Below are 23,767 nucleotides of genomic sequence, written 5' to 3' on the forward strand. Positions count from 1 at the left end.
CAGCAGTGGCCACTGGACACCCAGACAACTTCCGGGTTTGGAAAACGCTCCACCCTCCTCGGGATGCGACCAGGAGGTCTCCAGGCGCATGCGCCGTCGCTCTGGGACCCAACTTACCCTAAACAACTCATTTGCTCCCTTGGCCGCTCGGGGCGTACCATTGGTTTTACTCAGCGGGGGTGGGTGGGCTCTGGAACCCGTTCCCCTTCCTCAGATAGGAGAGTGAAAGCTCGCTTTCGCTTTTAAAAGTTCCGGCTAGACGGAGGTCGGAGGAGCCGCTCGCTCGAGGAACCCGGGCGGTGCGCACTCCGAGGCGCTGAACAAAGTGGCACGCCCCGATCCCAGCTGATCCGCTGGGCTCCGGCGGCCGCTCCACCCCCCTTCCCCTCCCCTCCCCGGGCGAGACCATCGCACCGCCTCGGGAGGGGTGTCCGCCGAGGGGAGGGGGCGGAGCGGCCATTGTCCGGTCAGCACAGTCTGGGGAGGGGGGGGAGGGGAGGGAATTACGGAGCGAGCGGGGGGCCCCGGGGCGTCACAGCCGGCCGCTGCGACTCCACAGCCGGCGGGGGCCTCGGGTTCTCCCCCACCCAGTCCCGAGCCCGCCAGCTCCGCCGCACGGACCAGCGCTGTGGCTGGGGAGCGGCGGAGAGAGCGGCGGAGGGCGCCGGGTCTCCCTCGCCCGCACGGCCCAGCTCCTCCTCCGCAGCTCCCCTCCCTCTCCTCGCCGCGCCCCCCCCTCTCCTCAGGCCGAGTGGTGCCGCCCGCCTCCAGCTGACCGGCCTGGAATCCCGGCTCCGAGCCCCGGACTCGCGCCCGCCTGCGCGCCCGCTCCCTCCCCTCCCCCCGGCCCGCGCCCCCCGCCGCTGCCGCCGCCGCCGCCGCCGCCGCCGCTTCCTTCGAGCGGGGCCCAGGCCCAGCCGCCGCCGCCACCGCCGTCGCCTCCGAGCTCCGCCGCCGCCGAGCACCATGGGAGACGCCGGGAGCGAGCGTAGCAAAGCGCCCAGCCTGCCGCCTCGCTGTCCCTGCGGCTTCTGGGGGTGAGTGTGGGGGCTGGGGCGCGGGCGCGGGCCTCGGGGTGGGGTGGGGTGGGGTGGGGGGACCCGAGGGAGGCCGGAGCCCCGGGAAGCTGGGCCGCGGAAGCCGGGCCTCGGGGGAGCGGGCGGGGACCGCGGCCTCGGCTTGGGGAGGGCTGCGGGCAGGGGACGCTGAGGGTGGGCTGAGGAGGAGGAGGAGGAGGAGGAGGAGGAGGAGTGGGGGGGAGGCCTGCCCGGGCCGCGCTGCCCTCGGCGGGACTCGCTGGCCCGAGGCCGGCTTTGGGTGAGGGGCCACGGGCGAGGGGGAGGGATGAGGTGGCGGCGCTGGCACTTGGCGCTGGGGCAGGGCTGCCCCTCTCCCTCGGCCTGCGGAGGGAGAGGGCCAGTCCGCCTCCCCCTCATCTCGGTCGGAGTTGGTGCCCAGCCCCCAGGAGGGTATTTCCTCTGACTTTTTCACCTCCCCTCCCTCCCTGCTGCTGCTCCCCGGGAGATTTGCCTCATCACTTCCTAAATTATATCGCAGTCCCCATTTGCTTTCGGGAAGCTGTTCACGCGTCACACGTTTGAACAGGTCCACAGTCCGGAATTCGGGCGTGGAGAGTAAACTTTAATAGGGATCTGTGGAGGGTCTCACTTTTATCTAAAACAGCAGTCAGGGAGTCTGTTAAAAATTCCTTGTCCAAACAAAACAAAACAAAAAACAAAAAAACCCCCAAAAAATAGCAACCCCCCAAACAAACCCCCCCCCCCCAATCCCCTCCACTAAACCGAACCCAAACCAGAAACTCCCCAACAGAACCTCAAGCCAGCCTGGCTTGTGGAATTGTGAGAGCCGGTTTCCTCATTGGCTCTCAAATTCCTCTTTCTCTATTAAAAAAAAGAAAAAAAAAGTTCACCGCACAGTGTACGATTAATTGCATACAGCATTAGGGTGGGTTGTTTGTGTGTGAGACAGAGACAGACAGGTATGGGGGACCCCCCCTCCCCCCAGTGACGGTTTTAAGTTGTCCTTGGAACACTTTGGATTTTGTAGCTTGTCACCTAACAGGGGCTGTCACCATACCCTGACTAGTTCTGTGTAAGGAAGCTGGAGACTTTCAGGAGCAGCCTTTGTGCTTCAGGCTTTTGGTCTGTTTTAAAGATTGTGTTGGGACATTTTTTTGAAGGAAATGGCTGTTTCTAGTGAAGACGTCTTGGGATATGGCTAGTCTATACGCTAGGAATGGCTAATTTAGAAAGTAAAGGTACGTTTAAGGGCGAGGATGGGTAGTAAGTGGATTTTAAAGTAGATTTCTGTGGAAGTTCGCCACTAAGTGGATCCTCTTCAAAAAAATTCTCAGTGGGAGGACCTTAGTCAAGAATAAGTTGTAGCAGTATCAAAAATTAGGAACATGTGAAAGTATTTTAGCTGTAGAGACTTCATTTTAACTTGATTTAAAACATTTAAGAAATTTATCTTGAACTTTGTTATAAAAATATTGCAAAAACAAAACAATCAAAAACCACACACCAGAATTAAGCAGATGCAAAGACTCTGCGGCTCAGTGGACATCTTGATAAAGTTAGAGTTGCAGGAATTGGGTTGTGTGTGAGATGCTGAAGTGTTTGCATGGACAGTCCAGCTCTCATGAGGAGCCTTCCAAGGGAGGGACCATTATCTGTTACTGGAGGGGGCAATCCACATAGGAGATGGGTAACTTGCCCCTTCGAGTAGGGAGTACAGGGTGTGGTGGGTGAGTGCTTCCGAGTACTTAGTGCCATCATATTATGACATCACTTTGGAAAAATCTGTTACAAGCCCTAGATTGAAACTTACTGTGGGACATGTGGCCTGAAGAAAGTTGCTCCCAGTAACTCCCTCTGTGATGCTTAGAGTGTAGCAGAGGTCTGCTTCCGGACAACATGCTTTTATGTCCTTGGGACTGATACGATGAGTGAAAGGAACTTTTACTTTGATCAAGGCTTAGATCAGGAGCTAGAGAAGTGGAACAGCTACTTGCCTTCAGCCTGCTGCAGATTTTGAGTCAGGCTAAGACACTTTGGGAGCAGCAGACGGCAGAAGTCTTGAGCTAAAGCATCCAGGGTTTCTTTGTTGATTCCTTTAGTCTGGTCCCTTTATGAACTTTGGTTTGCCTAACAGAAGTAGTGAGCTCAAAGCTAGTAAATTACTTGGTAACACTTTTTTTTTCTTTTTCTTTCTCGAGACAGGGTTTCTCTGTGTAGTTTTGGTGCCTGTCCTGGATCTCGCTCTGTAGAGCAGGCTGGCCTCGAACTCACAGAGATCCGCCTGGCTCTGCCTCCCGAGTGCTGGGATTAAAGGCCTGTGCCACCACCGCCCAGCCTGGTAACACATCTTTAACACACCTTTTTAAAAGCTTTCCTAAGGGTGATTGTACACAGCTGTGTAGTTTGTGTTTCATGCCAAATAACAGCCAAATTGTTTTCTTCATGTCATAGCTGATTTTAATGTTTCATCATTGCATGGGCCATAATTATACTACTATGTTTATCAGGGAAACTTAGAATATATCCAACTTATATTTGAGTGCCTGTGATTGTGGTGGATGAGAGTCTTGTCACAATTACAGGGGTATGAGGCAGAGACGTTGTTTAGAATGGTTAACTAGATTGTTGAGGGTGCTGTGAGAGGGGCAGCTGCCTCAGTAAGGTGGGGGTGGACAGAAGTGTCCTGGAGAAAGGGCCACTGCAGCAAGGATCTGTAAGAAGGGTAGAAGGTGGAAGGAGGAGGGAGAGGAGTGTTTGAGGCAAAGGGAACGGCAGAGGTGAAGGCAGAAAGTGAGGGAGAGGTTGAGGAACTGAGTGGGCCATGGCTAGATTGTGAAGAGCAGTCAGCTGGGGATGAGGCTGAGGAGTTGAGAAAAGTGGTGATAACAGCTCCGGGGCAGTGCTGAGGCCTCTGGGCTTTTGTCCTGAGTGCAGTGGGGGAGTCTGAGCTCAGAGGACTTTGAGCTTGGACTGAGGTGATGACCTTTGATAGGAAAGGTTATTGGTTGATCTTGAGAGTGGCTAGCTGTGTGGGTGTGATTGTATGTTTGAATGAATGTGGTATATGTGTTTATGGAATGTTGCCAGACCTAGAGATACAGAACACCTGTCAGAAGTAGTAATCTGGGCTAGCCATTGCAGCGGCATGAGCGTGTCTTGGCTGGGAAGATCACAGAAACGTGGATGGACTGAAAGTCTTCAAGGAATATCTTTGTCTTTTCTCTTTATGAAAACAAAAAATATGTTTCTGAGAAATTTTGTGCTGCACTGCTCTCTGGAAGCTGCAGGTCTTTAAAATCAGCCAGCCAGGGCCCACACCCAGGCATTTGCAGAGGAACCTCCTCGGTAGACCTGTTCTGGCCCCACGAGAGTAAAGGGAGCTCCTTTAGAATTGCTGCTGCTTTCTCCAGTGACTCAAGCGTCAGTGTTTGCTGCTGAGCATTGTCTAGTCAGGACAGCAATCACGAGGGCTTGGCAAATTGGAGAGCTTAGAGCTCTGTCTTGTAGGTGCACAATAGAGAGGAGACCGCCAGGAGGGGCATCCAGTTCAAGTGTGGTGGTGCTTAGAGCAGGCAGTTTCCAGCTCTGTCGGTTGACCTGTGTGTGTCATTGGGATGGATAATTGGGGTAATTTATAGAGACTGTCTACTCACTGGGAAACTTGCTGCCTTGGAGACTGTTGAAGATTGCTTTGTTTATAGAACTTGAAAGTTCTTTAAATAGGAGATACTGTGCTTTTTAGGATTAAAACAGTTTGTTCCCTGTAACTTGGAGTACAAAGTTTTAGTGAAATATGAACATTGTCTTGGTTCATTATAGACATCTTGTAATCAATTAAAAAAGCACTTACTGATAATTGCCATATTTGAAATAAAATTGTCAGTACCTTTCTTTAATGTGAATATACTCGAGTTCTTCTTTTTCTTCTTCCCCTCTTTCATGTCTTTTGAGATAGGGTTTTACTATGTAGCTCAGGCTAGGTTGGAACTCAGTGTAGCTCAGGCTGATCCAGACTTAACTGTCTAGGTGCTGTGTTTACAGGTGTTTACCACTGGACTTAGCTTGAAAGTACTTTCAGACTATTTAGATATAAGTAGTTTTAATGCATTTAAAATTGTTCATATGCTTCAAATTTACTGAGGTACAGTTTTTTCATAAATATTTTAGAAAATTATTGAACAGATGGGTGTGCTGGCCCATGCCTTTAATCCCAGGGCTTGGGAGGTGTGGTAGGCAGTTACGTGAGTTCAAGGTTAGCCTGGTCTACATAGTAAGTTAAAGGCTAACCAGGGCTTCTCAATACAAACACACATATACACACACACACACACACACACACAACACACACATATATAAAACAAGAATATACTGTATATATTCTGGGATTGTAGGCTGTTAGAAGATCAGAGTATTTTACTTTTAATATAACAATGCAGTTACTTATATTGACATTTTGTTTTTACAATTGACTGTCACAATGAAATATTATGGAAACTCTGAGAAGTATTATGTATTCAGTAAATAAATATTGCAGGGTAGCGGTCATAAAAATTCAGTCTGATATTTATAGAATAATGATTTAAATATGAAGTTTAACTGTAAACTATTGATTATTTTGAAAATTATAAAAAAGCTTAGGTTGATTAGATGGTTTAGTATCTAAAGGCACTTGCTTGTCAAGTTTGATAACTTGAATTCAATTCCTGTGACCCACATGATGGAAGGAGAGAACCAACTCCCGCAACTTTTCCTCTGCCTTCCACATGTGTGTCATGACATGCATGTCATACATACACACAAATAAATATAATAAAAACTTTAAAAAATCATGAAAATGTAGATACATTTTAAAAAAAGAGTATCTTTTATTTATTCTTTGACAGTTTCATACACATATACAATGTGTGTTGATCACATACCCAATTCACCCCTTCCACTCCCCCAGAATAACCCTCACCTCTGACATGCAGCCCCCTCCTCACTATCGTAGCTTCTTTGTTTTGGTAATCCACTGAATGCAATTACTGATGCCTTCTGGAATGTTGACTGATCTTAATGGCTTTATTTTTGATTATCTGGTGCATTTAACCATAGCTGCAGTGAGTTCATGAATGCAGTGAGTTCATGGCTCTGTCATGGTATTTCACAGGACTCCTCCCTATCCTCCAGCTCTTAACACTTTCTGTCCTCCCTCTTCTGTCATGTTCCCCGTGCTTTGGGGTGTGTGTGTGTGTGTGTGTGTCTGAGTTCTCAACAGTCATTCTTAGCACTTTGACTAGTTATGAATCTTTGTATTAACTGCTGCCCGCTCCAGAAGGAAGCTCCTGAAGTGTATGGCTGTAAACATATTATTTAGAAGATAGTTTGACAACATGTTAGATACTCAGTGACACCTGAGTTTATTAGAATATCTCTTTTCATCCTTTCTGAGTTGTGTTTCTTGGAGCAGCATCTAGATGATACCTGCTTTAAAAAATATTATTTGTGTGTATGAATGTTTTCCCTGCATGTGTATCTGTACCATGTGCATGTAGTATCCTTGGAGGGACTGGAATTGCAGATGGTTGTGAGCTCCAATGTGGGTGCTGGGGATTACACCCAGGTCCTTTGGAAGATCAGCCAGTGCTCTTAACTATTGGACCATCACTCCTGGTTTTTGCTTTTTGATATAATCTACTAGTCTGTGTTCTTTCATTGGGAGATTGAGACCATTAACAGTTACCCCCTTTTATTTTTGTTTGTTTTTTTGACAGGGTTTTACTGTGTAAGCCCTGTCTGGCCTGGAACCCATTATATAGCTACTAGGTCTCAACCCTTTGGGGTCGAATGACCCTTTCATTGTGGTTGCCTAATACCATCATAAAATAAAACTATTTACATTACTATTTATTACTAGCAAAATTACATTTATGAAGTAGCAATGAAAATAACTCTATGATTGGTGTCACTACAACATGAGGAACTGTGTTAAAGGGCAGCGTTAGGTTGAGAACCACTGGTGTAGACCGTGCTGGCACTGAATTCAGGAGAGCCACCTGCCTCTGCCGTGCAGTTGTTGGGATTAAAGGTGTGTGTCAGCACAATTAGCAATATTCAGACTTCTTATTGAAAATTTGTGTTGACTCCTGTCATTTGTTGAAAGTACTGTTTGGTTTTTTCTTGCTCTTCAGCTCTTAACTCTAGTGTGGTTTATCCTTTACCAGATGGATTTGTTTTTCTCTTCATTCTGAAAGATTCCATCAGGTACATTTTTTGTAGAACTTACTTAGTAATTATAAATTTTTAGTCCTTTTTTTTTATTGTGCAAAGTTTTTATTTTTCCTTCAGTTATGACAGACAGCTTTACTGGGTCTGTAGTAGTGTTGTCTTTTGGAACTTGAAATATCTGTCCAGGTCCTTCTTGCTTTCAAGTTCCATTTGAATAATCCACTGTTCTGATGGGTACCACCTTATTTGTGACTTGGTGTTTCTGTCTTGCTGCTGTTAATCTACTTCCTTTGTTTTATATTTAGTGTTTTAATTATAGCAGGAGGGATGGTTCTTTTCTGGTTGTGTCTGTTTAGTGCCCTAATGTCTCCTTCCAGACTTGGAAAAATGTTCTGTTAGATACTTTAAGAACATTTTTATACCTTTTAAAAGATTTATTTTTAGCCGGGCGGTGGTGGCGCACGCCTTTAATCCCAGCACTCGGGAGGCAGAGCCAGGCGAATCTCTGTGAGTTCGAGGCCAGCCTGGGCTACCAAGTGAGTTCCAGGAAAGGCGCAAAGCTACACAGTGAAACCCTGTCTCGAAAAACCAAAAAAAAAAAAAAAAAGATTTATTTTTAACCGGGTGGTGGTGGTGGTGTGGTGGTGGCGGCGGCGGCGGCGGCGCGGCGGCGGCGGCGGCGGCGGCGGCGGCGGCGGCGGCGGCGGCGGCGGCGGCGGCGGCGGCGGCGGCGGCGGCGGCACACGCCTTTAATCCCAGCACTCGGGAGGCAGAGGCAGGCGGATCTCTGGTCTACAGAGCAAGATCAGGAAAGGCACAAAGCTACATAAGAGACCCTGTCTTGAAAAACCAAAAAAAAAAAAAAAAGATTTATTTTTATTTATGTGTGTGTATATGAATGTTTGCCATGTGTACCCTTTGAGGCCAGAAGAGTGTCTTGGATCCCCTGTAGTCAGAGTTATAGGTGAGTTACAATAAACTGCCAGATATGAGTTCCGGGAACTGAACTTAGGTCCTCTGGAATAGTCAGTACTCTTAACTGGGGAGACATCTCTCCAGTACTTTCTCTAGTTTTAGAACTAGATTTTTCTCCTTTTGTGCCTCTTACCCTTAGGTTTGGTTTTTTTCAGAGTGTAGATGTAATTCTGAACGGCCTTATTAAACAAGAAACACAGAGCCAAATGCAGAGTTAAAAGCCCAGAGGTCAGAGAGCAGTAGTCAAGAACTGAGACCGCCTTCTTACCCCCCCGCTGCCGTCCTGCCCCTGAGAAAGAGACCCACTTCCTGTGTGTCTGTCTTTTTACTGACTTTCTGTTATGCCTTCTCATTGGTTGTAAACCCAGCCATATGACCTCCTCATCACTGCCTGTCTATAGAGACCTCCAGGTCTCTAGGGTTGGTATTGAGATTAAAGGCATGTGTGTCCATGCTGACTGTGTCCTTGAACACACAGAGATCTGCCTGTCATGTGATCGGGATTAAGGGCATGTGCTACCACTGCCAGGCTTCTGCTATGGCTTGCTATTAGCTCTGACCCCAGGCATCTTTATTTATTAACATACAAATAAAATCACATTTCAGCACAAATATCACCATATCAGAGTATTACATATATCTTGGAATTCTCACTGGTACCTCATTGGTTTATTTTTGTTCTTGTTTGATCCTGTTTCTCTACCTTTTCTTCAAGGTCAGGAATTCTTTCCTCTCCTTGAGCCATTCTGTTGGTGAGACTTTGCGCACAATTTTTTGACTTACTGTGTTTTCTTACTACAGGCTTTCAGATTGGTTTTTCTGAAGTATTTCTTTGTTGAATTCCTCTGTCATATATTACATCATTTTCCTTATTTCATTCAGTTGTTTGTGTTCTCAATCTAGAACTTATTTTCTTGGAGCATACTTATTATTTTTTAAATAGTTGTATAACTGTTTATTTTTTTAATTTTAAATTTATTTCTTTATTTTACATCCTGTTTGCCATTCCCTTCCCTCCTCCCCTCCCAGTTCTCCTCCCACCTCTCCTCTGTATTTCTCCCCCCTTCCCCAATTCACTCCTCCATTTCTGTTCAGAAAAGGGTAGGCTTCCCATGGATATCAACAAAACATGGCATTTCAAAGTTACAGTAAGACTAAGCACCTCCCCTTGTATTAAGACTGGGCAAGGCAACCCAGTATGAGGAATAGGGTTCCAAAGCCAGCAAGAGTTATAGACAGGCTCTGCTCCCATATATGCAAAAGGCCTAATCTGTCCCATGTAGGCTCCCCTGGTTGTCCATTCAGGCTCTCTGAGTTCCTATGAGCCCAGGTTAGTTGTTTCTGTGGGTTTTCTTTTGTGTTCTTGACCCCTCTGGCTTCTACAATCCTTTCTCTCTTCAGCAGGATTCCCTGAATGTGGCCTGATGTTGGCTGTGGGTCCCTGCATCTTTTTCCATTAGTTGCTGAATGAAGCCTCTGTGATGACAATTGGACTAGGCACCAATGTATGAGCAGAGCAGACTATGACTAGGCATCATTGCATTGACATTTTTTCCCTCTAGTCATGTTCGGTTCTATCCTAGGTCTCTGGGCTTTTCAGCCTCTGGGTCCTAGCTCTCCAGGCAGTGTCAGGGGTGGGCTCACTCTCATGGCATGGGCCTCAGACTGGACCAGTCATTGGTTGGCCACACCCCCTTAGTCTCATTACTACTCTTACCCCAGCACATCCCATAGGCAGGACAGACTGTAGGTCAAAGGTTATGTGGCTGGGTTGGTGTCCTAACCCTCCACTGGAAGTCTTGTTTGGTCACAGGAGATGGTCAGTTCAGGCTATATATCCACTGTTGCTAGGAGACTTAACTGGGATCATCCTTGTAGATTCCTGGGAGTTTCCCTTGCACCAGGTTTCTGTCTCACCTGGAAATGTGCCGCTTTTCCAGTCATCCCTTTTGGTATACTTCCCCTCCATCCCCCACCGATCCCTCATGTTCTCATCCCCACCTGTCCCCAGTCCACCCCCAAAATCTCTTCTATTTCCCCTTCCCAGGTAGATCTGAGTGTCCCTCCTTGAGCCCTCCTTGTTACCTAGCCTCTCTGGGTCTGTGTTTTGTTTTTTGTTTTAATTCTCTGTGTGGAATTTCATTTAGTTCACTCTGACTAGATGCCATTACAATGAGATTAGTAGTTTTGAGATAAGTTGTCTTTTTTTTTTTTGTGTGTGTGTTTATTATATTACTGCATTGGGATTTACACATCTGGTGTTATTTCTTTACAATGGTTAATTATTATTATTATTATTTAACAGAATGTTCTTTTATTTTGGAGTGTTCCTGCAGAATTTGGATATGGTAGAGTTGAGTGTATAGTTCAGAAAACAGTGTAGGAGCTGTGGGTGCCTGATACAAATTTCATAACTGTTCCCTGATTATTTGATATTAACACTATGTAGATACCTACTGTCCAGTTAATAACAATGGCCCATTTAACCTCACTAATTGTTGGAGGATAAACAACCATGGATAATTCCATATGGAGTGTACTTGGATTTTAGTTAATAAGATTAGGAATGGGATGGAAGTAGGGTGAGTAAGGATAAAAATTATGTAATAGATCAACTTTTTAAAAATAATTATTTATTTTTATTTTATGTGCATTAGTGTATGTATGTCTGTGTGAGGGTGTCGGGCACCCTAGAACAGGAGTTACAGACAGCTGTGAACTGCCATGTGGGTGCTGGAAATTGAACCCAGGTCCTCTGGAAGAGCAGTCAGTGCTCTTAACCGCTGAGCCATCTCTCCAGCCCCAATAGATCAACTTTGAACAGAAAAAAAATCAAGATGGAGTTAGGAAGAAAAGATGAGATATTGTTAGGGTCCATAGCAGTTAAATTGCTTAGCGGTACGGAAGGTTATAAGTGTGCAGTTTTCAAAAGGAGGAGGGGTTAAGGATGAGAGGAAGAAGAAAAGAATGAGAGGGGAGCATGTAGGGTGTGGCTGAAGAAAATAGTGAAGAATACCTGTGAATAAACTGCTAGAGAGACATACAAGAGCCCTACAACCTGAGCAGCACAAAACAAAAGCAGAGCCATCGTGAGACATGTGCAATGAGTGGAAATTAAATGATAGAAAATAAGAAATACGAAGAACATTTGCAGAGGGCATTGCTGGCATCATTGTCTTGAGTTTTAAAAGGTGACATCTTGGTGCCCTCTGGCTTTAGTAGGTTTCAGGGTTGAGTTGAGAGCTAGTGATTTCTCAGGCCCCATTGTTCTCAGGGTTCTGGTGTGTGGGGGTGGTTAAGTCCTTTCCTGGTAATTTCTTATGACTTCATTCCACTTTGACCTCCGTTGGTCGTCCAGGTCTTGTGTATGTGAGAAGTGGCACTTCCTTTGCAGTTTCTGCTGTCTTCTTCATAGATACACTGCAAAAGGAAGTAGGCTATTTGTATTTGATTTTTGTGATTAGTTCTGTTAAGTGTTTTGTGTGTGAACTAGATGTGATAGGTTGTGGATGTTTTTTAAGTGTAATTAGGCAGATAATTAGATTGAAATAATCTCAGAAAATAAATTCTGTTCTTTTATTTACTTATTTTTTGAGACAGGCTCTTACTAGATAGCTCTGTTTAGTCTCAAACTCACAGAGGTCTGCCTGCCTCTGCCTCTTTGAGTACTATATTTAAAGGGGTGTGCTACCATGTCCAGCCAAAAATCTGTTTTTGAAGTGGTTACTAATAGAAAGTACTTGAAACCTAGTTTATTTTCTTCCTCTTATTTTAGTAATCAAAGACACTGTTAGCTTCAATAGAAAATAGAATATATATGTATATATGTGTTATATATATGTTTGTAAACACATTTATGTATGTGTATATATTCTCCCTGCCCTGGTGCCCAGTCTTTTTAATTAACATCTCATCGTCTCCATCACTATTGCCATGTGTTTCATTTGCTTGTATGCTTGGCTCCTAGTAGTACAAGGGTGAGGGGGGTGTCTTAGACTCCTCCTGCTTCATTAGTCTTGGAATCACACTTTAATAATCTTAACCTAGGCTTTCAAGCTCGCATGGACATAGTGTGAATCACTGGGTAGTCAGCTTGTTTATGTCAGTGATGTCACTTGTTATCTCTTGATCATAAAACCTCCCTCCTTAAACATCCCCTAAATACAAACAGCTTGTCTGCATTTTTACTTGGGTGTTATGATCTGATGCTGCCGCATGGTCTGAAGGAAGTGTTCACTCAAAGCACATTTACCTACCTACCTCATTTTCCTGGTTATATTTGAGACATTCAGAAAGTGTAACACTTGGTTCCTTGACATGATAAAATGTGAGGAGATAATTAAAAACAAACTGGAATAACCAAACCATGGTATTTATTTCTGTTGGTTTCAGGTGGTCATTTTTAAGAGTTAGGTTTAGTTAACACAGGTATTTTTTTTGTTTTTGTAGACTGTTCTTTTCTCCATTACCCTCTTTTCCTCATTCATTTTTCTCAATACTGCCCTCAAGAAAAAGAGGATAATTCAGTGTTTCTTTACTACCCTGGAACTTGCTCTGTAGACCAGGCCGGCCTCGAACTCACAGAGATTCACCTGCTTCTGCCTCCTGAGTGCTGGGATTAAAGATGTGCGCCACTACTGCCTGGCAACAAGTTTTTTTTTTTTTTTTTTCCTTTTAGCTTTTATTTATTTCTTTGATTTTTTTTTGAAATGGTGTTTCTCTGTGTAACAGTTCTGAGTTTTTGTTATTTTTATTAGAGATTTATTTTATCTGACTGTTTTGCCTGCATGTTTTTAAGTGTGTCAGAGTGGTATTGGATCCCCTGAAATGGATGGTTGTGAACCATGGGAACCAAACTCAGATTTTCTGGAGGAGAAATGTGCCACTAACTGCTAAGCCCCTTATTTCAAACTGTATGTTTATGTGCATGTGTGTGTGTGTGCATGTGAGGGTGTGTGCCCATGGAGACTAGAGATGTTGGGATCCTTTGCAGCTTATTTACTGGTCTCTGTGAGCCCCCAGACAAAGGTGCTGACAGCCAGAGTTGGGGCTTCTGGAAGAACAGTACTAATGCTTAAGTACTGAGACATCTCTCCAGCCCCACGGTGTTGTGTGTGTGTGTGTGTGTGTGTGTGTGTGTTTTAATTCAGCATAACTTCTCCATTGATTCCCTGGGAATTTCACATCATGCACTGCAATTCCACTCACCTCCCAGTCCCCCCACATCCTCCCCTCAGCCCTGCAGTGCTCCCCTCCAAAAAAACCAGTCAAAACAAGGCAAGCAAGCAAACAAGAACAAGAACAAAACAAACAGAGAAAACGCCTCTTAGCTCCTCCCTTTTTGCTGCCCCTCCAACACCTCTCCGTTTGTCCTGGTCGTGTTGGGAGTGGTGTGTCACACAGTATACCCCCACCCAATAAGCTTTACTAGCAAGTGTTCTTTACAATGAGTCCGTGGTACCATTCAAGGCCTCTGGTCTCTGGCACACCATCATCACTAGGTCCTCACTGAAACTTCTCTGGGATATCCCGAAGCCACCCGGAGTCATGGAGATCCTGCTGGTATCGTTCCACAGGACCAGTCCCTTCACGAGCTCCAGCAAGTCCTAGATGGGGTAGATGCTAGGGTGGGCCAACCCAAGGCCCAGCTGTGGGCCTGGGTGGTAGCTGCACTGGTCAGTCTGGGCCACTGGGGCCACTCACCTCAGGTGAGGGGGCAGAGCTCTCCTCAGCCCATGCCATCAGAGTATCTCCCTCACCTGTGGTGAGCAGTCTCAAGTTTTAACTAAGAATCTCTTCATAATCCCTAACAGTGTCAAAGTTAACATTAGCTTCCACAAATTAACCTTTTCCTAACTTGTAAAATATCAGAGAACTAAAAATATTTTAAAATGATTTTTGAAATGAGTACTTTTTAAATCCTTATATAAGAAAGCAATGAACTGTATATATAATAATTTTCTTGGAGTATTAAGAGGGTGATGATGAAGATTATATATATTATATATTAATATATGTTAAATATATTATTTATTACAGTGTCTGGTTTTACAGTCTTGGTTGGCCTGGAACTCACTGTGTAGACCAGGCAGGCTGGCCTCAGACTTACAGAGATCCTCCTGTCTCTCTGCCTCTGAATGTTGGGATGAAAAGCTATGTGCTACCATGCCTGGCCAGAAGGGTGTTTTTTAACTTAAGATTTGTTTAAACTAAGCCATAAAGTTTTGTAATATTTTGAAATCCTTCAATAATGGCGGATCAAAATTGAAATTGTTTTCTTTTACCTGGGCCAACAATGGAGCTGTTGTGGCTAAGATTGGAAGGCAAATGTAATAAAGCTCTTCTTACATACCTGTTCCCCGTTCTGTCCAGTATTTATCGCACCCCCCCCACCCCCATGTGCCCAGTAGCACCTCATGCTGTAACAGGCGAGGCTATCAAGTTGTGGAACTCAGTTTGTAGCCCACGCTGGCCTTGAACTTGCAGAAATCCATCTGCCTCTGCCTCCTGAGTGCTGGGATTAAAGGAGTGCGCCACCACCGCCTGGCATCAAATATTAGAATTTTAATGAAACACTTAAAAGAAAGTCTAGATCTGGCTTGTTGGATGCTGAAGCAGGTTATGTCACTGTGGTTTGTAAGAGGGCCTTCACCTAACTGTGTGTGTGACACTGGTGACACTTCTATAGGGTTTTCAGGACTGCAAGCCCGGTCCATGCTGGGACCCTGTAAGGCAAAACTATATTGCTGAATGATATTTAGACACAAGGAATTCCATATATATGTGTTACATGTACAAGGGAGGTTAAAGAACTTTAAAGGTCCCCCCCCCCAGGGTTTCTCTGTATAGTTTTGGTGCCTGTTCTGGATTTCGCTCTGTGCTCTGTAGACCAGGCTGGCCTCAAACTCACAGAGATCCGCGTCTCTGCCTCCCAAGTGCTGGGACTAAAGGCGTGGGCCACCACTGCCTGACACTTTTCTAGTTTTTTAATGGGCTACATTTTAAAGTACACTGTACAACTATGATAACACCAACGACAGGAAGCAGTTAAAGATTTAGTTTTTTAGTTTTAGTAGCCAGCTATATTTTCATCACTCAGTGGCTGCTCTCCTGGGGAGCACAAATAAGGATATGGTTTTAAAAATGTATGTGTATATGTGTTTTCCTGCATGTATATATGTTTACCACTTGTGTGCATTGTTAATAGAGGCCAGAAGAGGGCATCATATTCCTTGGACAGAGTTTCAGGCCATTGTTAGATGCCATGTGGGTTCTAGGAGTTGAACCTGGGTCCTCTGGAGGAACAGCCAGTGTTCTTAACTGCTGAGCTATGTCTCCAGCCCTTATTCTTACTTTTTGAGACAAGGTCTCATACAGTGCATGCTAGCCTTAAACTTACCATGTGTCTATCCCAGGCTTTCTTTGAACTCCAGTTTCTCTTGATTCAATTTGTCAAGTGCTGGGATTAGAGGTGTGGACTTTTTTTTTTTTTTTTTTTTTTTTTTTTTTTTTTTTAAAGACTGCTTTTCTTACCTGTGGTGTCTAGAATTGCTTATATTTATCTCATTGTAGAAAGCCCACTAATTGATCTGGATAGTTTCATATTATAAATATGAATTTACTATTGTGTGTGTTTTTGGTTGGGGTTAGGAATAGGAAGAATGGATTTTTTGTTTGTTTAAACTTGGGGTACAGAGAAGTCACTGGACAGGTTTGTATAAATTTTGAGGTGATTACAAGGGCAAGGGCACAAACATGGTCAAGGAGAGACTGGATGATGGGCATGTGGAAGCATGTGGAAGGGGCAGAGGATGGAGACATGTGGAAGGAAATGATATGATAATAATTAAAAGGGAGGCTACTTTGTGGCCGTGTTTTGTAGTCATGTGTAATAGCTACGGAAACAAATGTGAAGAGGTTGTATTTGTGACTAAAGAAACAGCTATGGACTACAGTGGGAGCTGACTCTGCTGTCTGCCTTTGGGACCCTTTTCTCCTGCCAGGTCGCCTTGTCCAGTCTTAACAGCAGAGCAAGTGTCTAGTCTTGCTGCAACTTGATATACCATGGCTGGTTGATATCCATGGGAAGCCTGCCCTTCTCTGAAGAGGAGGAGGAGTAGATGGGCAAGGCGGGGAGGAGGAACTGGGAGAAGGGAGGGGACACTGCAGTGGGATGTAAAAACAAACAAACAGCCCATCTCTTCTTGAGTCACAGAGTGTGAAGCTGAGATGCAGATTCCATGATGAAGTTTAGTGGAAATAGCAGCATCCTTCAGTGAATTGGTGGTTGGTTAGAAACCTGGGCTTTTCCTTCTGCTGAGCTCAGAGGCACCTTTCCACCTCCTGGCATGGCACTTGAAGGTGTGTCTGAAGCAACTGAAGAGCCTCAGCCAACCTTATTTAAATATCTATCTATCTATCTATCTATCTATCTATCTATCTATCTATCTACCTACCTACCTTATCTATTTGTACTACCCAACTGATTCCTTCTTTGAGGGAGATTTCCCCCTTCTCCCCTCCTCCCCCAATCCTGGTGAAGAATTAAATACAATCTTGCCTACCTTTTCCTGTTTTTGGAAGAAACTTGTGTCGACATAGTTTTATTTTAAAAGGTTTCCCAGTGAATAAGTGGAGGAAGATACATTAAATCTTAAGGACCTTTCTTACTTTCCTAAGAGGCCAATGAAAGGTTCTTCTGATCAAACCCCAGTTCTTCCAGTATTTCCCCAGAAATGAAGGGTATGTTGATCTCTCATTTCTGGAAAGTCTACTGAGCTCAGTGTTACTTGTAGGTTTCTGATCCAAAGCTGAGTTTACTTACCACTTGGCCAATCTTTGCAAAAGATTATCTGAGGGTTACATTTAGGTTTAGTGAGCGCTGATGTCTGTCAAACACCTGCCACACTGCCTGGCTGTGGCAATTTTATTTACTGAGGGCTGACTTTGTAACCATGAGTGGATGAATGAGTATTGGAGATAGATTAATAGATGCAGAACTCTTTGATTTCATTGAATAATTTATATTGACAGTGGTCTTCAGACCACTTGGGTGGTGAGGTTTCTGACCAGTATTGGGCCTTGGACTGTTGTCTGGATCTGGTTCTTATTTAGCTGCTAAGTGCTACTTTTGTATTTTGAAGTCGGCTAGGCATCAGATGCCTGCTTCTGACTTCACTCGTAGTCTAAAGTGGGAGGCAGATCAGTCCACAGACAAAGCATTGTGAAGAAAGTTGTGGGAGATCATGGAAGGGATTGTGAGAACACAGATGAGATAGTCCACCCTTACTGGAGCTAGAGGGCAACCAGGGGGCCTTCTCTGGGAGGGAGATGTTCTTGAGCTAGGTATGAGCAGGAATTAGCTGGAGAAGAGTGAGAGGAACGCTCTCTGGGCAGGGGGTAGCATTGCCAGTGCAGCTCTGATTCATCAGCTGCAGAGTGTGGCAGGATGAAGCCTGGGAGATGAGGGGCGAGAACTTGAATGTGATTGGGAAGCAGTTGGGACCACTTAACTATTTTAAGTGTGGGTGACAGATGATATTTATGTTTCAAAAATTTATTCTGGTAGCAGTGTGTAGGTTGAATTGAAAGGTGTAAGAATGAAAGCAGAGTCCTGGTAGGGCATTTTCCAGCCTTGGTTGGAATTTATAAGAGTGTACCACTCTGCCCAAGCATGTGATATGAAATATGATTGAAGAACATGTTTAAATATTTTTATGCTTTTTTTCCCTATACAGTTGGATGTCCTGTACAGTTGAAATTACTCATGGGGCCATGAAAGAAGAGCCCCTGTTGACCCTTTGAAAGTCAACCAAAGAGTTTAACATATGTTTCATGTTTTGTTCTAGTTTCCTGCTTAAATGATAAAATTTTGGCCGGGCGGTGGTGGCGCACACCTTTAATCCCAGCCCTCGGGAGGCAGAGGCAGGCAGATCTCTGTGAGTTTCAGGCCAGCCTGGGCTACAGCGGAGTTCCAGGAAAGGTGCAAAGCTACGCAGAGAAACCGTGTCTCGAAAAAACAAAACAAAAACAAAAACAAAAAAATAAAAATAAAGATAAAAAAGATTAAATTTTGTCATAGACAGCAGCACTGAGCAGGTTATATCTAAGTAGTAAACAGTGAATGAATGAAGGTCTTGGTTTACATTTTGGTTACCTCCCCTACTTTTGTTGTTGTTGTTGTTGTTGAGAATGTGTAAAGTTCCAGTCTGTAAGTTTTGCATTTTAGTTGAATACTGCCCTCTCCAGCCTTCCTGGGTTGGGTGGGGCCCCGGGGGATGGCGAGAGGGACTGTGAAGTGCTCTTGAGTGTGCTTCAGTGTTCTTAGGTGCCCTGTCGTCAGCTGGTGCCGTGTCTCACTTGAATGGATGACATCAAAGTCATGTTGTGTCTGCTGAGTAGCCACAGGGATTGGGGAGAAGTTTACTTTCAAAGCCAGAATAAGGTCTTTGTGCAAGCCCTCAGGTACAAAGTGATCTTTCTGGGAATATGAAATCTACAAGATAACTTACTTGATGCCTACTCAAGTCAGGGCCTAGAACATTGCTTAATAGTGTTAGAAACCTTGATTTGTAAGTGTTTAGTAGTGTTCCTACAAGGATGCCCCTGAACCATTGCACCGGTAACACTCTGTCTTCCCTCTTACTTTGTGTGCTTGAATATGGATGAAGAAAAAGATTTGTGGGGCAAGTTGGGAGTAGTTTTGATTTACACAGTTATTCTTCTGAGTCAATATTAACCAAACATTTCTGCCATCAAGCTTTCTTAAATGGTCTTAATTCCTTTATAGTAATAACTAGCTTATACTGTAATACTTACATTTTCCCTTTTTTGTCTAATGATTAGTTTTGAGAAGTTCCTAGTCTTATAGAAGCACAGTTATACATTACACTGATTGAGAACGTTTACCATTTTCACAGATACGGTTGTCTGTCTTTCATCTTCCTCAGTGTGTTCAGCTTGGTCAGTTACCTGGATTTTGCAGGTAGAGAACTGACTGGCTTGGTGTGTGCCACTGCTCAGGAGGGTGGGGCACAGAAGAGTTTGAGCTTGGCTGGAAGAATGCTGTTTTTATGTTTTCCCTGTAAAGTCTGTTTTTATTCTTTCATATTTTCATACATTTTATTTTGATCACAAGCTCCCCCTTCTCTCACCTCCCAGATCCATCCCTTTTCCATCCCCACATAGCTTTGTGTCTGCATTTTTTTTAAAACCATCAAGTCCAATTAGTGTTACCTATGTAACTCTTGGATGTGTGACCACCCACCTGCCTACCAGCCTACCAGAAGCCAACTCTCCCTTTTTGGTAGCTATCAGTTACTAAAACTTCCTTAGGTAGGTGTAGAATTTTGTGACCATTTCTCCTCTCCATGCTGGGATTTTGTCTTGAGTTTGCACAGGTCTTGTGCATTCTCCCTCAGTGAATCCTTTGAGATCATATCAGCATGACCTTTGATGGAGAGAAACTTTCCAGTCCTGCCTCTTTTGCATCTGAATCATGTATGTAAGGTCACAGAGAGAGTTGCAGCCACAGCAAACTCATCATTTGGGCTTTCCCGCCTAGCTATATTCTGGCTGGCTATAGGCCAAGTCAGCTTTATTTATCAGCCAATGAAGGTAACACATATTCACAGCATACAGAAAGACCATCCCACAGCAAATGGGATCTCATCAGTCAGTTAAAAGCAGAATAGTAAATAATCAAGATGGGAGATGAAATGATTTGAGTGATTGTTTCCTCATTTCTCCATTATATCGTACATAACTCATACTTAGAGGTATAGGAAAGAAGTCAGTCTATTCCTCAGGAAGAGATTCCTCAGAAACATGTTAGGTTCTCTCTCAGGACCAAATCTGGCAGGTGAATTAAAAATTAATACAAGGGAGCCGGGCGGTGGTGGCGCACGCCTTTCATCCCAGCACTCGGGAGGCAGAGCCAGGCGGATCGCTGTGAGTTCGAGGCCAGCCTGGGCTACCAAGTGAGCTCCAGGAAAGGCGCAAAACTACGCAGAGAAACCCTGTCTCGAAAAACAAAACAAAAAAAAAAAAAAAAAATTAATACAAGAATATCTTTACCTGACAAAAAAAGAAAAAAATATATCCAAGCTAACAAGAAAAAAAAAAAAAAAGATTATCTTTACCTGTTGAAAAAAGGGAATGTTTCCATGAAAATTACACAGAACTCAAATTCCAGTGACGGTAAAGTTTTAGAAATGCTCACGATCACTCATTTACTTACTGTTGACGGCTACCCAAAGGCCTGAACTATTTACAGAAAATCTTTGCTGGTGCCTTCCTGTGCTAGTTCTTTTTCTGTGTAACCTCAGATGAGAATGGTTGGATGAGGAGTGGAGACACCTGTTAGGTTGCTGTAACAGTCTTTGTATTTAAGAGAATGAGTGTCAGAACTGGCTTGGGAATTTGATCCTTTCCTTGCTTGTCATTTGGCTTTGACAACTGCAGCCCAGAATGGACATACAGCCTTTTGTCCTTGCATAGTGAGCTTGACTAGCCCATTGTATTTGGCATTTTGAAAGCACTTTTTCTAATGGCTTGTGTTGGGATTTGCTTTTGAGAAGCTACTAATTGGCACTTCCAACATGGACAGATTGAGGCCAAGTAAAGCCTGTGGGTGCTTGTCAGGCAGTGGTGAAGTTAAAAATCACCTGCTGTCAACATCAGGGAGTTTTATTACCGTTTTCATTTTTGAATAAATGAAGAGTCATTAGATTCCTGAAGTTTGCAGACTGAATGGAGAAACTGGTTATTCTCCTTACGTGAAGTATTCCCTTTGTCTCTGTAGCATCATGAATCACTCTTTCTTTGCTAATCCTTTTTTCCGTTTTTAGCTAGGAAATTCAGAAGTAGAACTGTTTGAGTTGTTATAGCCTAGCCACAGAACTGGAGAGGGAGCTGAGATGTGTTAAAGAATGAGGTTGTTTTGCTGTCTTAAAGCTGGGAGTTTGTGTATTAGACTCTGAAGAACACTGAAGACCATTATAGGCAGATGAGGGAACTATCAGAACTCTGTCAGCTTCTTTAAAGTTCTATTTGTATAGAACTTTTATAACTTTGATCTATTTTTGACAAGTAAGGTTCATCAACATGTTTTTCTGTAGAAAAGGAATTTAAATAAAAATCAGCCCTGCTGGGTGGTGGTGGTGCACACTTTTAATTCCAGCACTTGGGAGGCAGATGCAGATACAGAGGCAGGTGGATCTCTGAGTTCCAGGCCAGCCTGGTCTACAGATCAAGTTCCATGACAGCCAGGGCTACACAGAGAAACCCTATCTGGAAAAACAAAACAAAAACTCTGACAGAAGTCTTGAGGCTTGTTACTCATGGTGTTGTGTTATTTGAGTGATTAAACTGCCTTTGAGGTTGACAGAATCAGCTTGGCTTCCACATTCCTGTGCAGAAGGAGCAATCTTTGGTCTGGAAGTTGGAGTGAAAATAGTGCCTGTGAGATTCTAGGTGTTTTAAGAGTATGGGACCATCTGATGCTAGCTCAAGAGCAGGATCCATTATGTGCCTTGCAAGTGTGCTTCTTACATTGGCGCTTAAGTCTGCCAGGTAGGTCTGAATTCAGGAAGGCTTTGAGGACCTTAGTGGTAGGCAAGTGTTTATTCCTGATTGATTCCCAGGCTTCAGAGTACATTGTTGAGACAGATTGCTGGTAGCAGTCCACGAAAGGACCAGGTATCTTCTGACATGCTCCCTTGTGGGGAAGATATTCGTTGGGAACCATACTTTGAGAACCAGGGTCAGAGTCAGTTTCTTTGAGGGATTTTTTTTCTCATTGATTCATCTCTTATGCATATCTGCTTTCTAATATTGTTCTGCCATAAGGGATGTCATGTCTATCTCTGATTTGATCTGGAAATTTTCTCAGGGGAGTTACTCTAGAAAGGGCATCCAAGTATGTACTGGTTATAAAGCCAGTCCTAGTAAGTAGAACCTGTAAAGCTGTGCTTGGTTATGTGTTGTAGATACCTCTTTCTGTATTTCTGTATTTTTCTTCTTTTTCCTTTTTTTTTTTTTTTTTGGCCTTCCTTCACTCTTATTCTTTGTGGGGAAAAACATTTGCTTTACAAAAACGGATTGGATGTGGAGGTCCCCTCCCCAGTGGGTATTGGAATGGAGAAAGGAGTGGATGACATTCCACATTGTCTGTCTCCTGAATGATACTGAGCACATGCGTTGCCTTAGTGATTGGCCTTTCAGCTAGCCCAGTCAGACCTTTACATCCACAAGGAGCTGTCTGTCTTCCCTAAATGTTGACAGATGTGCACTTACTGAAGAAACGTGAAGTTGAGCTAGAACTGGGACAGTAGAGAAAGTAGAATAGAGTAGAAGCAGCGTGTAGAAGTGAAGAATGTCTTAAGTGTAAGTTTCCTAAAAGAATGTCCAGGCAGGTGTGTAAAGTGTGATAATGGCAGTGAAAGCCCAGGAAAACAACAGAAATAGCTAGGAAGAAGCCATTGGTGTGGTAGGGAAGTGAAGCTGTTCAATAAAGATGTGTTGATAGGTCATTTTGTTAGGAACAGAAAAAAGAAGGATTCCTTATATCCAATAGCTGCCTTCCAAACTGCTAGAGACAGGGGTTCTCTGTGTAACAGCCCCGGCTATCCTGGGACAGGCTGTATAGACCAGGCTAGCCTTGAACTCACAGAGATCCGCCTGGCTCTGCCTCCTGAGTGCTGGGACTAAAGGCGTGTGCCACCACCGCCGTCCGGCTCGGTGTGCACTCTTAATCTGCACAAGCAGCACACTAACCGCGGAGTCACTTCTCCAGCTCCTTCTTGGCTCTCTTGTAATCACACTTGCTAGTGTGTATGTTTTCTATTACAAAATGCTTGAGGATGCCTTTTCTATAAAGCAGAAAGGCTTTAGCTCACTATTTGGTGGTATAAGGATAATAATGGCTATTGGCATGGGTTTGATATTGCCAAGGACCTCTTGTTAGATGCCATTATGTTAGGAACATGTGTGTGAGAGAGAGATAACGTGGAAAGATGTGTATATCTTTTGGCTTCGCTCGTCTCTAAACACACATGTATTCAATCATGGCAGTTATGACCTTATCTAAGCCTTACTGCTTCTCACAGACTTCCAACTGTGAACACAGTTCCCACCATTGTAACCCTCACAGAAGTGGTTTTATATAACATGAGTTTGAGGAGGACAAGCCATACTCTTAACTGCATATTTTTTTCTTTGGAGTGGAAAAGCAAAATAGAATGAATTTGCTACTAGAGCCAGAATTGGACAGGTGACACTTTTATTCATGGGTCTGTTTTTTTTGAAAATCTCTTTCTGTGGAAACAGGTCAGCTACGTTTTTAATACACGAGTTAATCCTGACTGCCTAGAGACCTAGAGGCAGGGCTTGTTGGTGGTGACAGGTGAGGACCGTGGAGACAGTGACTGTGGGAACAGTGTGGGCCTGTGCCTTGTCAGTTTGGAGAGCCGCCGGCCTGTCTCCAAGTGCTGGGATTAAAGGCATTCGCAGTCATCGCCTGTCTAAGCACATTTTTTTTAAACATT

The 23,767-nt window shown here is 44.2% G+C and overlaps 1 protein-coding gene across 2 annotated transcripts in view; it reads left to right on the forward strand.

The window, feature by feature from the left end:
* Nucleotides 1-875: 875 nt before the first annotated feature.
* Zfand3 (zinc finger AN1-type containing 3) overlaps nucleotides 876-23,767 on the forward strand; it is a 247,165-nt gene continuing 224,273 nt past the window's right edge. Inside the window, exon 1 of one of the 2 annotated variants that reach the window (XM_028885047.2) lies at nucleotides 876-1,037. In XM_028885047.2, the coding sequence (XP_028740880.1) occupies nucleotides 967-1,037 (71 nt within the window). In that variant the 5' untranslated portion in view covers nucleotides 876-966. Of the gene's footprint in view, nucleotides 1,038-8,108; nucleotides 8,212-23,767 lie in introns of those variants that run through there. The other variant, XM_037200116.1, reaches the window with a different exon arrangement.

Source organism: Peromyscus leucopus, chromosome 16_21, assembly GCF_004664715.2.
Source record: "Peromyscus leucopus breed LL Stock chromosome 16_21, UCI_PerLeu_2.1, whole genome shotgun sequence".
In the NCBI taxonomy this organism is placed as follows: Eukaryota; Metazoa; Chordata; class Mammalia; order Rodentia; family Cricetidae; genus Peromyscus; species Peromyscus leucopus.